We start from the raw sequence: 14,353 nt of genomic DNA, 5'->3' as shown, positions 1-14,353 counted from the left end.
ATCATATAGTGGATTTGAGATATATTTTGGCAATCATGATTGAATGTGAATACACTGCTAGTCTCCTTATTGAAACATGTATTTTCTCATTCCATTATTTTGATATGTTGCCAGATTTTGTTGTCTTTCTCTTTTGTACACTGATAAATGGTGAACTGCATTTGAAAACCACGATGAAAAAATGAGTGTTTGGCTTGTCACATGCTTTTGTCTTTCTTTTAACGTGGAATAAACAATTTGGTATTCTTTTTAATAAAAGAAGGGGAGATAATAGTCTTGTGTACATTTAGAACATTCTCATGTTCAAATGGAAATTTTCCCCTGGGTCTGTCATTGTTCTCTTCAGTAGTTATTCAGTAATGACTGTTTCTATATTGGCTTTGAATGTACCCCTGATAAAGATTGGGAAAACATTAGCACATGACATTTAAGATTTAGATAAAATGAGACAGTGTTCAAGTATGAGCCATGAGTTCTTGAAAGCATATTTAAAGAAGCACACAAGTACAATAATTATGTCAGGATGATGTTTCTCGTGCAGATTTCAGCTGCAGTTACTCATTAATTATTTCAAATTCCAGGTGCAACAACTCACAGCTTAGTGACTGTAACCTGGTGAGCCTCTGACCTAAACAATTAAAGCCAAATCATCTGGATTAAAATTCCATTTGATAAGAAGATAAATTGATTTATTTCTCAGCTATGCAATTATCGATAGCAAAGAGCTAATTTTGCTTTCTCTCCTCAGAAGGGAAAGCAAATCACTGTGTCATCAACAGAGAAAATCCCAAACTGGGGGTCACAGTATCTGTGTTTCCAGATAATCATTTATGAGCCCAGAAAAATTGCTTCTCTACAGCTTTCTGAGTTACTTTGTTCTTGAATTTATTTACTGATTTCAGAGAAGTTTATAAATCTTTACTTAAGCTTCACAAGGTCTCACTTGCAACTTACATAGCAAACCATTTCTAATCTTGTTTCTGTTAATGGACTTTGGATAACCTTTTAGGAGGCTGCCACGTGAGCTTTGAACGTTCTTGCACGTTTTCAGCGTCCTTACAAATTAAAATACTGACGATTGAGTCTTCATCAAATTATTTTAAAAAGTGCTTTAGGACCATGATTTCATGTATGAACGCTCAGACAATAAGGCCAGGCAAAGGAAGGCAAAAAGAAGTGAGAAACACAATGCACAAGTAGAGAGAAATACGAGCACAGAGTTAAGGATGCATTTTTTCTGTGTCAGAGAAGAAACGCTGAGTTTTGTGCCTCTTTGGCAGTGTGTTTATGGTAAGGAAGGGAAGGACATGACTGTAGAGAAGTAGATTGGGCCGAAGGGAGTCAGCTTGGAGTATGGTAAAAGTCAGACCCTTTCGCAATATCGTTATTAATGCCAGATGTTACAGAGGAGAATCTGCAGGAAATCCATCTGTTGGTTGATATGTTTGCAGCATAGATAACATATATGAGGTCAGAAGAGAGAGAGAGGGAGAGAGATACTTCTTTTTTTTTTTTTTTTTTTTTTTAATTGAGAAGATTAAAGTGATTCAGTGTTATCTCACAGCACAGTTAATGCTGTCTGAAGGGGGTGAATCATCTCCTTGTCCCATCTGTCAGTCTGTTGAATATGAGAAGAGCAAGCACACAGTAACTTGAATTCAAGTGTATTTAGAACTGCAGGTGTGCATTTTGTCATCAGTCTCTACAAGGTGTTAATGAAATACTGATCATCAAAGTGCCTGTGTTCTCTGGGAAGCTTAGGTAACCTACCTCACTTTGAAAGCGAGAATATACTGCTCAACATTTGGAGAGGGCTGGTTTTTCTAAGGAGAGAACGGGGAAAAAAAGTGAGTTATTGAATATACCTTGGTTTTATTGTCTTGGCATTTTTAAATCTTTATCTGAAAAGAGGTGCTAGGTCTTGTCTATTTTCAGAGTTCCTTAATCTCAGAAACTGAAAGTTTTCAAGCAGCAAACAAGTAAAATTTTCTGTATCATTTCTCAGTTGCTTTTTTTTTGCCCTCTGGTACTGTTAAGATTATTACTTTGGCCTGAAATTCTCCATGATTTGAATATGAATTTCATTCTTTTTTCATTCTCCTGGTTAATACTGCACTTGTGTTATACATTCTTTTGTGGTGTTTCCTATTTTTCGAAACTTCTTAAGAATTTAGGAACAATGTCTAACTTTTAGTTGTTGACTCACTAAAAGCTGAGGTTGTTGAGTGTTGAGGTTCACAGCTGTGGAAGTATGTTTGTGAAGGAAACTGGTTTTAGGAGTCTACTGCATATCTTACAAATACATAGAATGAGGCTATGATATGTCTCTGTTCTTAAACTTTATATCTTTCTCTGTCTCTTTTATTTTTCATGACATAATTTATTTTACTGTAGTATCAGATTATTTAATCTCTGGAGCAGATAGGTGCTGAAAATAATAACTGATGAGTATGTGTCTGATCCTTTTCAGAAAGCTGGGAGAAATTGGTCCTGGCTCCAAGGCGTTATATGCTATGCAGACCTAAACCTACATGAAAAAGAAAATAATAACACCCAGCCTATTTTGTTGTGGTGTTGTGCATAAAAGACAGCGTGTAGCAAATTAAGTGAACCTCTTCATATTAATGACTGAGATAAAAACACAAAAATCAGTCTTAGTTTTGTAGGAGGGCATCGTTTTCCTTTTGATATATACATTCAGGGGTGGTGTATGTGTGGCCCTCTCTGCTCCCTAGAGTAGGAATAGCTGAGAGGCACAAGTGTCTCAGCAGTCATAGAGTGCTTACAAGGAAGTCCATGTTTAGTCAAGACCCAGTTGTAGGTGGAGTGGAAGAAGTGCAGCAAGCAGAAGGGATGGAGCTCTAACATGCTGGGTGCATCTGTACATTGCCCCAGGCCTTTGGGGTCCTACCTGGCTCCCTCCTCACGTGCACTGGAGGTGATTTAGGAAATTTCCTTATGGCCCTGCAGGTGGATTGGCACAGAGTTCACAGGGCTTTGCTAACCTTAGTGTTTTGAAGACAAACAGTAAACATGTGGCTAATGCCCAGTGTTTGTGGTCATCGATGATTTCTGTTTGTGTGAAGGAGTGCAGGTACCAGCACGTGCTATGTGCCCTTAGGGGAGCATTTTTCCATTTGGGAAGCAGAAAAGCCTTGCTGAGAAATTTGTTTTAAAATTACATCTTTTCTTTTTCTTAATGAGTGGGACAGGGCTGATGGTGTTTTAGCATGGAGGGCAAAGGGGGTTGAAGGAAGAAAAGAGAGAAAAGCAAGAGAAGCCTAAGCTACAGAAAATAAATACATGTGGCTTAGCAATTTCATTGTAACTTCACTGTTGTCTAGAATCAAGTTTGGACTATGCACAGCATGCTGAGGTGAGATTCCTGGAAATCACATGGTTTTATAAAAAATAATGTGCAATATCCTTCTCGTTGGCAATAGAGGAAAATGGTAATCAAAGAAGTCAGGAAGCATCTTAAACCTTGGGTCCTGCTTACCCTATGGAAATTTTAGGAAATAGTCTGCAACAGCAGAATATATTATCTCTCCCTGTTGTGGCCTTTCTCATGTGCCATAGTGTTGCAGAAAATTTTAGAGAAAATTAAATAATATCGGTGTCCTTTGCAATGATATATGAAGTGTGTGTAAATTACTGAGCAATTGTGCTAGCACTGGGGAGTACTTTCTCAGGTAAACAGTGTTTCAGAACTCAGCCCATCCCTCAGAGGGGTGGTTTTCTAGGCCTAGTGTCCTTGCTAAGGTACCTGAAGTTATCTGTAAACATGGAAATTGTTGTAATATCTAGATAGGTCAAGACTGTGATATGCAAGGCACTGTAAAAGCATGATTAAATACATCTTTAAGTACTAAACTCCCATCGACTTCTTTGATTTATAGGCTATGGTTGCCACTGAAATCTTGGTTTTGATAATTCATGATGGAAATATGTCTGGAAGAATGTGTTTTTCTTTCAGAGAAATATAGTTGTGGGATCAAAAGTAAAATAAAGTTTGATTTAGGAAGTATTGCACTCTTTCACAGTAACGAAAAATTAAATCTGCATTAAGTAACAACAAAACTTTTAAGGAATTTAAGGCATTGTATTTTATGAAATAATTGAACAGTTGAATTAAGAGTGTGGAATTCCTGGGGAGCAGTTTGTCCATGAGGCAGGTTACTTTTGTTACATGTTTGCTCACATCTGTCTATAAAGTGCCTGACTGTGGCTGCCCATGGATTTAGCTGCAGGTCGCTCATTTGTGCCTGCTGGAGGTTTTCTTCCTTGGTGAGTTGGAATATTAGGTTACCATGATGTGGGAATTCTGAAGAAACAGATGAGGCGTGCCCAGTGTCTCAGTCTTGTTTTGAAAGAAGATGAAGTGAAAGGCTTCCTTGCAAAGATGTGTATCACACTGAGAGCCTAAAAAAAACCCAAAGATTTCCATCTAGCTGGCAGCCACTGCTGTGCACTGTGTCAGCTTGTTTCCCAGGAAGCTATGTAACCAGCACCTGACACTACCAAAAACAAACAAAAACCCAAACAAACACAAAAATAAAAGCAAAACCAGAAAAACAACGAAGACCAAAAAAGCCCACAAAAACTTGGGTAAGTTTGTAATTAAGAGTTTACATTAGGGGGCTACCATTATTAGAGAGAACTTGCACATTTCTTAAAAGAAATCACTTCTTTTTTTCTAATAAGATCTGTATATAGTAGTAAAATGCCATATTTACTTAGATAAGTATAGTTATGAATTTAGCAGGAAGTTTTAAGTAAATTCCTCAAATATTTTTATATTCTATGCTTACCCTTCCCATGGGTGAGTAAGGCTAGGAGCACTTGTAGCTCTGCACTATTACCCAACATCAGTCTGTGATGAATGCATATTCCTAGACAAGGTAGTAATTATGTTCTGATACTTGTAAATAGGTAAGTCCTTGCATACCTTTATTATTACATGTCATTACTGTTGAGTCACGATAACGTGTGGGAAGAGGTAAGACCGTATTTAACAATCCTTTTTCAGCAATGTGTGATACACATTCAGTAGTTTATGCTTTTTAATTTGAAGTAACCGTTAGTGTTCAATAAAAGTGCTCCATATGGATTGGCTTACAGACTGTTTTGACTTCTGAATTACAATATCACTTGTTTAAAGTCTGATGACTACATGGGTGAACTTTTCTCAGGCTCCTGTGAGTAAGAAAATGCTATTTTGCAGTTAAAACTGCATGACCTGCAGAAAGTAATGCCAGTGCATTTCTTGTTATATTCAAAAGGTTTGGAGAAGCATTATTCTGCCTTTCAGTGAAAATTCTGAATCATAAACTTCTTTATAGGACAGTGGGTGTGTATGGGAAGATGATTAGAACCACTTGTTTAGCTGCAAATATCAACAGGCAGACTAGAATGGGCTAAAAAACCGCTACAATGATAGATCTTTCTAAACTCCTAATCAACTGCTCAGATAAATTACATGATTCCAACATAAGTGTATTTTTATAGGTATGTGTTGTGTAGAACAGAATTTTTCCATCTCTGTTTTTATTTTGAGTTTTGGAAATAGAAGTTTTTCTCCTTGGGTAAGGCACTGGCATTTCAGGAGTTGTTTCTAGTTGGAATATGGGTTCCTGATGTGAAGAAAGTGGGAAAGCTGTTTGGTCTAGACTTCCAACAGGTTCTCTGTAAGACTGACTCCATAAGAAGGTGAATTGATGGGAGGAGACACTTTATTTCATTTCCCCAGGCAAAATCCCTCGGCTGTTTTTGGAATTACTCAAAGCAGACGGCTTAGGTGGAGTCAGTGCTGTATCAGTCACGGATTGGGAAGTGCCAGGTCATGGCAGCAGAGCTGATTCAGCTCAATAGGTGGTTGTGGCAGTGCTGAGGCAGCCGGATGACTGCTGGTGGCACCAGCAGCAGTGGTTCACAACTTCCTGCCCTAATTCACTCACTTCAGCCTAAAGACTTTTTAGGTAGCAGAGGTGTTTTCAACTTATAGTCCTGTTAAATCAGTTTACTTGTGTGGCCTGTAATTTTCTGAGCAACTCTTGATGTGGAGTTTTATAGGGGAGCTGGTGATGTAACTCTGTTCACTGCAGGCATGCAGTGTCCCCTCTCATTTGTGACTCAAACTCATGTGCAAAATTTGTCATCTCATAGGATTTACAAAACTTGCAGGGTTTCACTAGGAAGGTTTCTGGAAAATGCTGTTGAGGTCATAAGCTCGATGCCATGTGCAGGCCTGTTTTGGCAGCTTATTGTTAGATGTGATTCATGTGAAATTCAAATAAGGTATTGCATTTCCACAGTACTTGTTTCTTCATTGCTTGGAGCGCCGTGACTCTTCTTGTGCCTGTTCATCACTGCTGAATCATTCATGGATTCCTCTGCAAAGAGTGTTGTTCAGTTGATGGACATTGTTAGGAAGTATAAGAAGCTGTTTCTTCATGTCATACAGAGCTGCTTAGTCTGGCAACCTGTACATTATGAAGGTGACTAAAAAGAAAATATGACTTTTTTCCAGCTGAGATGTTTGGAATAGTTGGCTGCAAGTCCCCACAAAGATTGTAAAATGAGTAAATCCCATTGAAGTCAGTGACTCATTGCGTGAAGATTGGCGCAGGTAGAAAATGTGCAGTCTGGTCTCCCTCAGGACAGTAAGAACCAAAGTCAGTGTTTAAGTCTCAATGTTGCAGGGTGTACTTTCATCCTGAGGTGGAAACAACCTGTCTGCTCAGTTTTCAGTCAAGTAAGGCAGATTTCTGCTTGAGGCTGAAGTGAAAGATTAAGTTTTTGCTCTGCTATAAATGTTTTTAATATTGACAGGCTTGCGTGTATGTATGGTTTTGCTTCCTAATCAGATATCTACAGAACAGTTGGCAGTATACAGTTTCTTTCATAATTCATGTCAGATTCGTGGAAGCCTTTAATCTTTGCCAAAGGATTACTTGGATTTCACTGTTTAATAGGTAGCATGAAGAAATCGGTAACCTTTAGATTACCCTTGCTAGTGGCTGGCTGCTTTTGTCCCTTTGGCTGAAAAGTAGTTTTATTACTACGTGAGGAATTAATAGCAGTTACCTATAACTAACTTCTCTTCAGGTCAAGCATCTGCATTCATTTATGCATGAAAAAAGAAAGTTAAAATCTAATATTGAGTGTTTTATGGGTACAGTATTTTTTGAGTGTTTTTTGGTTGTTCCTGGAGCGTTGTTCCAAAGACATGAAGAGAGGCTGATGGCAGGCAGGAGGACAGAATCACAGATCTGGTCTGCAAGTGTTATGTTGCCTTCATTATCTGTGTACTCAGACATATGTGTGTTATAGACCAAATTTGTTAGTTAATTTTTTGATAAATGGTTGGAAGAATAACACATAGAACATTTGCCTTTATGTTCTGCTGTAGAAATCTCTTACAGTTTTGTACTCCACTCAGCTTTCCTTATGTTGGGAAGTAGGTGATGAGGAATGAGCTGCTGCTCGTAATTTGTAGAGCAGAGGTCAGTTTGAGGAAGTTCAGGTCTGAGACCCAGTGTATATGAATTTATTTGCACTTTTCCTTGAAAAATTTTAGAATGTCAGAAATGGGTGAATTGGCTGTGCTGATTTCACAGTTGGAAAATACAGGGTAGTTTTGTTCTTGTTTTTTTTATCTTGTATGTAATAGATAGTGCTTTTTTTAAAAAAAAAATCTGTTTCCAGTTTAGCAATAAATTCTATCTTGAGTGCTTTTACTGAGTTTGGATGTTTTTTAATTTTTATTTTGAGAGAATTTTATTTTAAATTTTATTTTGAGAGACCTTGGGTATGGATTTTTGTGAGGAATTACTTAATTGGATGCAATGATAACATGGAACTTAAAGCAAATAGAGTGAATTGCCAGATGAGCACTGTAGACCCTCAAAATTTGAAATTTATTGCTGGGAGTTGGGTGGGATGGTGAAGTGTGTGTGTAAATAAATCTGTCAGTCTCTCCAAAAGTAGAGATGCAAAATAAGGTTGATTACTTAAGACTGTCCATCACAGATGTGTACTCTGTCAAAAGCAAAGTTTCTGTCTTTAGAATCCTTTTGTACACAAATCAGTGTGTGTAGCTGGGGTTATAACAATATAACAATATGAGTTTCTATAGCCTATTACTTTTCTTCATGCCTGCAATTTTAAGAAATGCATGTAATTTTAAGTTTCATGACTTAAAATGCTGGGATGCACTGCATTCAAATCACCTCAAGGCAGCAGATGAAAGCTCCTGTACAGACACCCGCTTCTATGGCAAGAAATATGTGGCAGAACCACAAGTGTGCTCTAAAAGCTGAAATCTGAGTGTTGTGGTTTAACCTACATAAGCTCTATTAGACAGGATGAACCAGAAAATAGAGAGTTGGCATTACTTTCTTACGTGCTCGTCCTGAAAGTGGGAGCTGTAAACAACTCACATGTTCTAAACCTCCTCAGCAAATTGATAGCAATTAGTGTGGTGCTTTTTTCACTAACTGCTGTTTATATAATGGTAAATGTGGATTCAAAAGAACCTACTTGAACTTTTACTGAAGTTTATAGTCACAACTTGTTTGATAGGTACTGCAATGTTTGTTGTTGAAACGTAATATTGAAAGACAGGCCCTCTGCCTAATTTCTAATCTAGTTTTGTTTTATGTGCAAATTTCAAAAAGAACATTTTATCTTTTTCCTTCTCTTTTATGTCTTTTTTTTTTTTTACTAGAAGTAGGAAAGCTTTCTGATATTGCATAAATGTGCAAAATCGACCAGAAAAGTATGTTTTGGGTTTTTTCCTTAGGATCTTTCACAATCTTACCTTGGTTTGTAAAAATTCTCATTGTATGTGAAAAATTTCTTTGTTATGTGTCATATTAAAAATTAATTTGTATTTCTTTACAAATGTATTGGTTTCAAAAATGTTGTTTTGTTTTTGTCTTTTCAGAATTTAACATTTGGTGATCCATCATGGGGAACCATGTAGGAAAACGAGAGCATAGCACTGAGAAGTCAACCAAGGTGAGTGCATAAAATTGAAGAGAGAGAGCCACTTGGGAAATATGTATTCTGTGATATGCAGGGGATTTTTAGGAAGTAGTTGTTTGCCAGATCACTGTTATCATTACTGTTTTGTAGTTTACACTGTAAAATGACCAAGTTTTTGAAAAAGTGTGAGATGAGATTGGATGTGGCCAAATGAAGATTTTGTTGTGCTGGATTTAGTGAGAGACATGATGTTCGATCCATAGCTGATAATAATCTTCACAGTCATGGTGGAAATGAATGAAAGGGACTTTGAATCATGATATTGTAGAATTTTTTTAAGAGTCAGTGAGCGGAGTTATGTTCTGTGTGTTGACAGTTTTTCATCTGGGCAATTGGCTTCATCCATAAGAAAGACACTGTGAAGAAATAGGTAAAGCAAGAGGATTTTAAAGGACAAGATTGTCAATTCAAGGAGATACAGCTTTAAAGATCTCCTCCCTAAGGGAAAAAAATATGAGAACTGTCAAAATGTTCATTAAAAGTTAGTATTTGATTCCTAAGCATCTGCTGACACTGTTGTGTCTTCTGCACATAATGTGGTATTCTGTTTGCCTTGTGATAATATCTTGTTTATTTGTTTTTCTATGTTGTACCAAAAGAGATTTCACACATCTTAAAACAGAGCATCTTTCTATATATATTTATATGTAAAAAAACCCCAAACACTGCTTGTTGCTAGCTATTGCTATCTTTCCTCCACACATCCTCATCCTAAAATAACAGTTTACAGTGTAAGCCCACACTGCATAAAGCTATTGCCCTTTGTATCGGACATAAGATGTAAACAGATAATTCTGGGCTCTATCTGGAGCAATTGTGGGTATTTTGCTTTTCTGTGGCAGATAAGCAGTTATCCCCAAAAGATATACAAACTAGAACTCATAGAGTTTTTAATCCCTTGCAATTTCCTTTAGGAAAATGCATAGTCACACTGGAAGGAGTAGGGAGAATGCAGCAGGAACAGAGGACAGCTGGCTACATGTGGTTTTGTTATTTGTTGGTGCAGTATTTTGCAGTATGAAAAATGCTTTTGTGGCCCAAAGTTTCGGTTTGAGTGCAAACAATAGTATGAATCCTAAGTTACTGTCTTTTGGTGGCTGGTCTTGCAGACTTGCCCTTTAGAGAACTCTCTTGTGTAGCAAAGTTAAATGCACCAAACAGATACGTTTAGCCAAATATTTTGATCATTTCTGAGTAAGCATGTGAGATCCCGCAGGTGTGATAAATTAAGTTTACAGAGCTTGATGGGCTGCAGTGCACCAAATAGCTCCTGCTTTGGTCTTTGAGGATAAAATTTGGCTAAAAGAACCACATTGTATCTTCTCTCCTGCTGTGGGGTCACATGTTTTTGATGCATCTGGATGGCAGATGGGTGAGTTGTGGGGCACATCTGGCTTCAAAAAGCTAAAAATTCTTCAAATTGTAACAGCCTATGCAAAAGGTGCAAATTCTGTGGTGATGAGTGAGGGTAAGGTGACCATGAGTCTGCACTTGGTATGTAGGACAGAACCACAAGGAAATGGATTGCTGCAATTCTTTAAAATTCCTTTGTTTTCCTAATCAGTTCATGGAGAATACTTGATTCTGCAATCAAAATAAAATTCCTTTACCAAAAAAGGGTCAAAAAACCACAACACCAACTCCCTAAACTTTGAAATTGGCAGTGCTTGATCAAAATCTCCCTTTATGCACAGAAATGTGCAAGATCTCCCTTTATCAGAAAAAAGTAATCATGCCACAAAAAATTACAAAGCCATAGATTATAATTCAGGAAATATATGATCAAAGCACTACTATGGATTCCTTATAGTCAGTCATTCTTGATTCAGTTCTTTCAGGCAGCATTAAATTTCTTAGTGGTTGCATTAACCAAATCGGTTTGTTTTGGGGTTTTTTTGGGTTTTTTTTTCCCAAAGTTGAAGTAGTTTTTGTTTTTGTTGTTCAATATTGCAGTAGATTGTTTTCCCACTAATATTCTGGACCTGCTGAAGGCTTACAGAGACTACAGTGGAAATGCTGAGCTGCCACTCATATGAGTGAGGACTCATAGTAATAGAACTGCAATGAAAGAGGCAAACGTCTCAGCAAGGGTCTTTCTATATTTCATTGCTTTCACTTTCCAGCCTGTTTGTAAGTCCTTTCCCAAAACAGTAGGTCAAAAGGAAAAACATGATTTTAGGCAGCTTCTTTGAACCTTTGAGATCAGATTTATGGCCACTGTACTGCTCCTTGACCAGCAGACCATTTCTCCACAAAGCTATTTCATGTGTAGTGACATTAAAGAGACTATTACCAACTGCAGCAATCACAGCTCTTGGTTGTCAAGTAAATGTCCCTTAATCCACCAATTACTGTGAGGTTGGTTTGGTGGCTTTTTGAGTTGACATCTAGCTCCACTTTACTTTTAGTGAATTTGTGCATTTGAATTATGAAATTAGAAATGGACTTCTGGAAAGCAATTACATTATGAAATGTCTAAAATTTCTAACCCTAACCCTCTAAAACACATAATATGCTTTCAAATTAGGAAATTCACAGAAGACATTAAGATGGCTTCCCATGCTGTGACACTTCCTTCAAAATATTGTTCTCTTCTTGATATATAAATATGGCAAGCTACAGTGATTATTTAACAAATAATGAGATACTGTGAAATTAAGTGAATGTTTTGAAAAATATTTGACCTAAATAATGTGGAGGAGTATTTACAAAACCCTTCTGGTTTAATCACAGCAATAGCATGCACCACCTAATTTCTGCAGGATTTCTTTCTTGTATGTTTAATGGATCTGCATTTTTTTAGTTTTATAAGATACAAAAAAGTTCCTCAATGAACCCAACATTCTTTCTTTTCTTTTTACTTTGAATGATACTAGACTTTGCATCTGCTTAATGTGTTAGTAAATGTTTAAGTATTTATTTTGTTTACTTTGTTTTTAGTCTTAATAAATTGAGTTTGAACATAATATAAATATATCTAAGAACAACCATAACAAATAAAATGGGCTGTCCTGAGTTTCTTGCCCTGAGTTCCCTTAACTTCTCATAGAGCTAAATGTAGAGGAGTAAAAAGAACAGATAGTGGAGTTTTGCTGGTTCAGCGTTCTAGTTGGCGTGTCCTAATTTGTCATCATTAGGCCATGAAGTGCTACAGCTCCTTTGCAGTGACTAAAACTGCCTGTGTTACAACAGCACAGTTCTCTGCTACTCCTCATTAGAGAATTCTGCACAGCACGCTGTTGCCATCCCAAAAATCTTTGAACTTGCTATCTGTCAAATCTGGCTTAATGTCACTGATTGTTCTGGAAGAGGGGTTTGGAAGGAATGTTTCTGGCATTGTCCCACTTATTCCACAACCTCCAAATGCACCTGTTCCAAGTAGCCTGGTTTCCATGGTCACATAATAGTACTGTGGGGAGCTGGAAACCAAGCTCGTGACCTATAATGAAAGATCAAAACGCGCTGCACTACCATGTCAAGGGATTGCCCAAGAAATTTATACAGGACTGGGATATGTTAGATTATGGGAAATGCTGGGTTGTCTACCTAGTTCATGTCCTTCAGGTAATTGGGGTGTGCTGTAAAAAATCTAGGAAGGAACCAGACCAAACTGCCACTTCTGGTACCCAGCTCTGAAGAGCCTTGGGGAATGTAATTGCAGGCCAAAACTGAAAACAGACACAATGATGAATAGGCATTCAGTCTGCAATTTAATGTTTTCTTTGAACTAAAAATAATCTGTTAATAATGACCAAGTCTTGCTGGGTAATGAACTTGTGAAAAATCTTGCCTTTAATTGCCCTGTCTTATGTACATAGGTTCTATCTATAATGTGTTTTGCGCTGGTTGATTTGATATAACTTTAATAAACTGACTGGTTCTCAGTGTTTAAGGAGACCTCAGTTTAGCTAGTTCAAGCTAAATTGCTTCAGTGGGCATGTATCTGTAAATCAGATGGTTTCTGTGCTGCTTTAGAGGAGATTCTATTTTCTCTCCTCTTTTTTTCCCCTGTTGCCTTGCTAATGTTTTGAAGTTTCCACCCTGTCTAAAGGTTGCAGTCTGGTAATTTTCTGTCTCTTCCTGGTGAAAGGGAGTTGAAATTCTTAAGATGACTGGCATATGATGGTAGTTGAACTGTTCTTGTCATATATGCTCAGCAATCTGCAAGCATAAAAGCTTTCACTACCCCTCATGGCTTGGGCTGCTCACAGACTTGAACTGTATGTGTGGTTTTCACCAGGTGCTTCCTCTTGGTATGCATCATAAATTATCAGAAAAGGAAAAAAACTAACAGACAAAATACTTGCTTAGTAAATTGCTCTGAAGTGTTATTTTTATAAGATAAAAGTTTATTATTTTTTAGTATGCACAATTTGAGACGTGACATACAGACTGTACAGATTTTGAAGTCTGGGGTGCAGTTTTCTGTAAAAAGTGAAGAAAAAAAATAGTCCTATTACCGTACAAAATTTATCATGAAGCCTTTTCACTTCTTTCCCCCCCAGCAAAGTTGTATAGTGCTATTTTTGTTTTCCAATGGAATTGTGTGTTTTCTCAGAGTTTTGCTCTTTTCTGTAAAGCAATAAAGAGCACAGGAACTATTATGGCATATTCTTTGCACTTTGATGGATTGATTAAAACACTCCCTCTTGAGCCAGTATGTTTTCTGAGAAAAAGAGAAAAAATGTTTCTTTCTGAAAAAGAGAAAAAAACTTTAATATGTTGAGAGCTCCAGTGTTTTCTGTGGGAGATTTGGTGAGCATTTTCACCAGTTTTACAAGTTAGATATGCTCTGTAGAGTCCTTATGACCAACCAGTGTCTGGTTATGCTGCTGCCTGGTACAAGGAACTGCTGCTTTTGGAAGAGGAAGATCGTCTTCAAGGGTGTGAAGGGAAGTTCTGGGCAGTCAGGTTCAGCAATACCAGTTGAATTTGATAGATGTCTGTTTTCCTCATTTTCTACCATCTACCATCTAACTTTGTCCTTGAGCAAATCCTCGTGTGCTCGCTCTGTCTTCCTGTTTCATTTCTTAACCTTTGTGCTGTCTAACTGGATGGTTTGTTGGGACAGATGCAATGTCATTGTGTATTAATAGTAGTGCTTGGAGACCTTGAGTGGAGCCTTAAGGCACTAACGTGTTTCTGCTGGTGAGACGATTTCATAGTGATACAGAAATGGCTGTACTGTTTGAAACCTCTGAGAATGCCAAGCATGAAGTAGCTGTGACATCTGTCCTCAAAAATTAACCTTGAAAACCAGCATTCAGTATGGTATCAGAAGTCTGTGTTAATGTTTCAGTGGGCA

The 14,353-nt window shown here is 37.4% G+C and overlaps 1 protein-coding gene across 9 annotated transcripts in view; it reads left to right on the top strand.

Moving 5' to 3' along the window:
• Window positions 1-14,353, top strand: part of MBP (myelin basic protein) — a 110,648-nt gene that overhangs the window by 16,790 nt on the left and 79,505 nt on the right. For all 9 annotated transcript variants that reach the window (XM_086894653.1, XM_086894709.1, XM_086894700.1 and 6 more), the window contains one exon: window positions 8,948-9,021. In XM_086894653.1, the coding sequence (XP_086750779.1) occupies window positions 8,971-9,021 (51 nt within the window). In that variant the 5' untranslated portion in view covers window positions 8,948-8,970. The remainder of the gene's footprint in view (window positions 1-8,947; window positions 9,022-14,353) is intronic.

Source organism: Cyanistes caeruleus, chromosome 1, assembly GCF_971803275.1.
Source record: "Cyanistes caeruleus chromosome 1, bCyaCae1.hap1.1, whole genome shotgun sequence".
In the NCBI taxonomy this organism is placed as follows: Eukaryota; Metazoa; Chordata; class Aves; order Passeriformes; family Paridae; genus Cyanistes; species Cyanistes caeruleus.
This window is presented reverse-complemented; position numbering and strand designations above follow the sequence as displayed.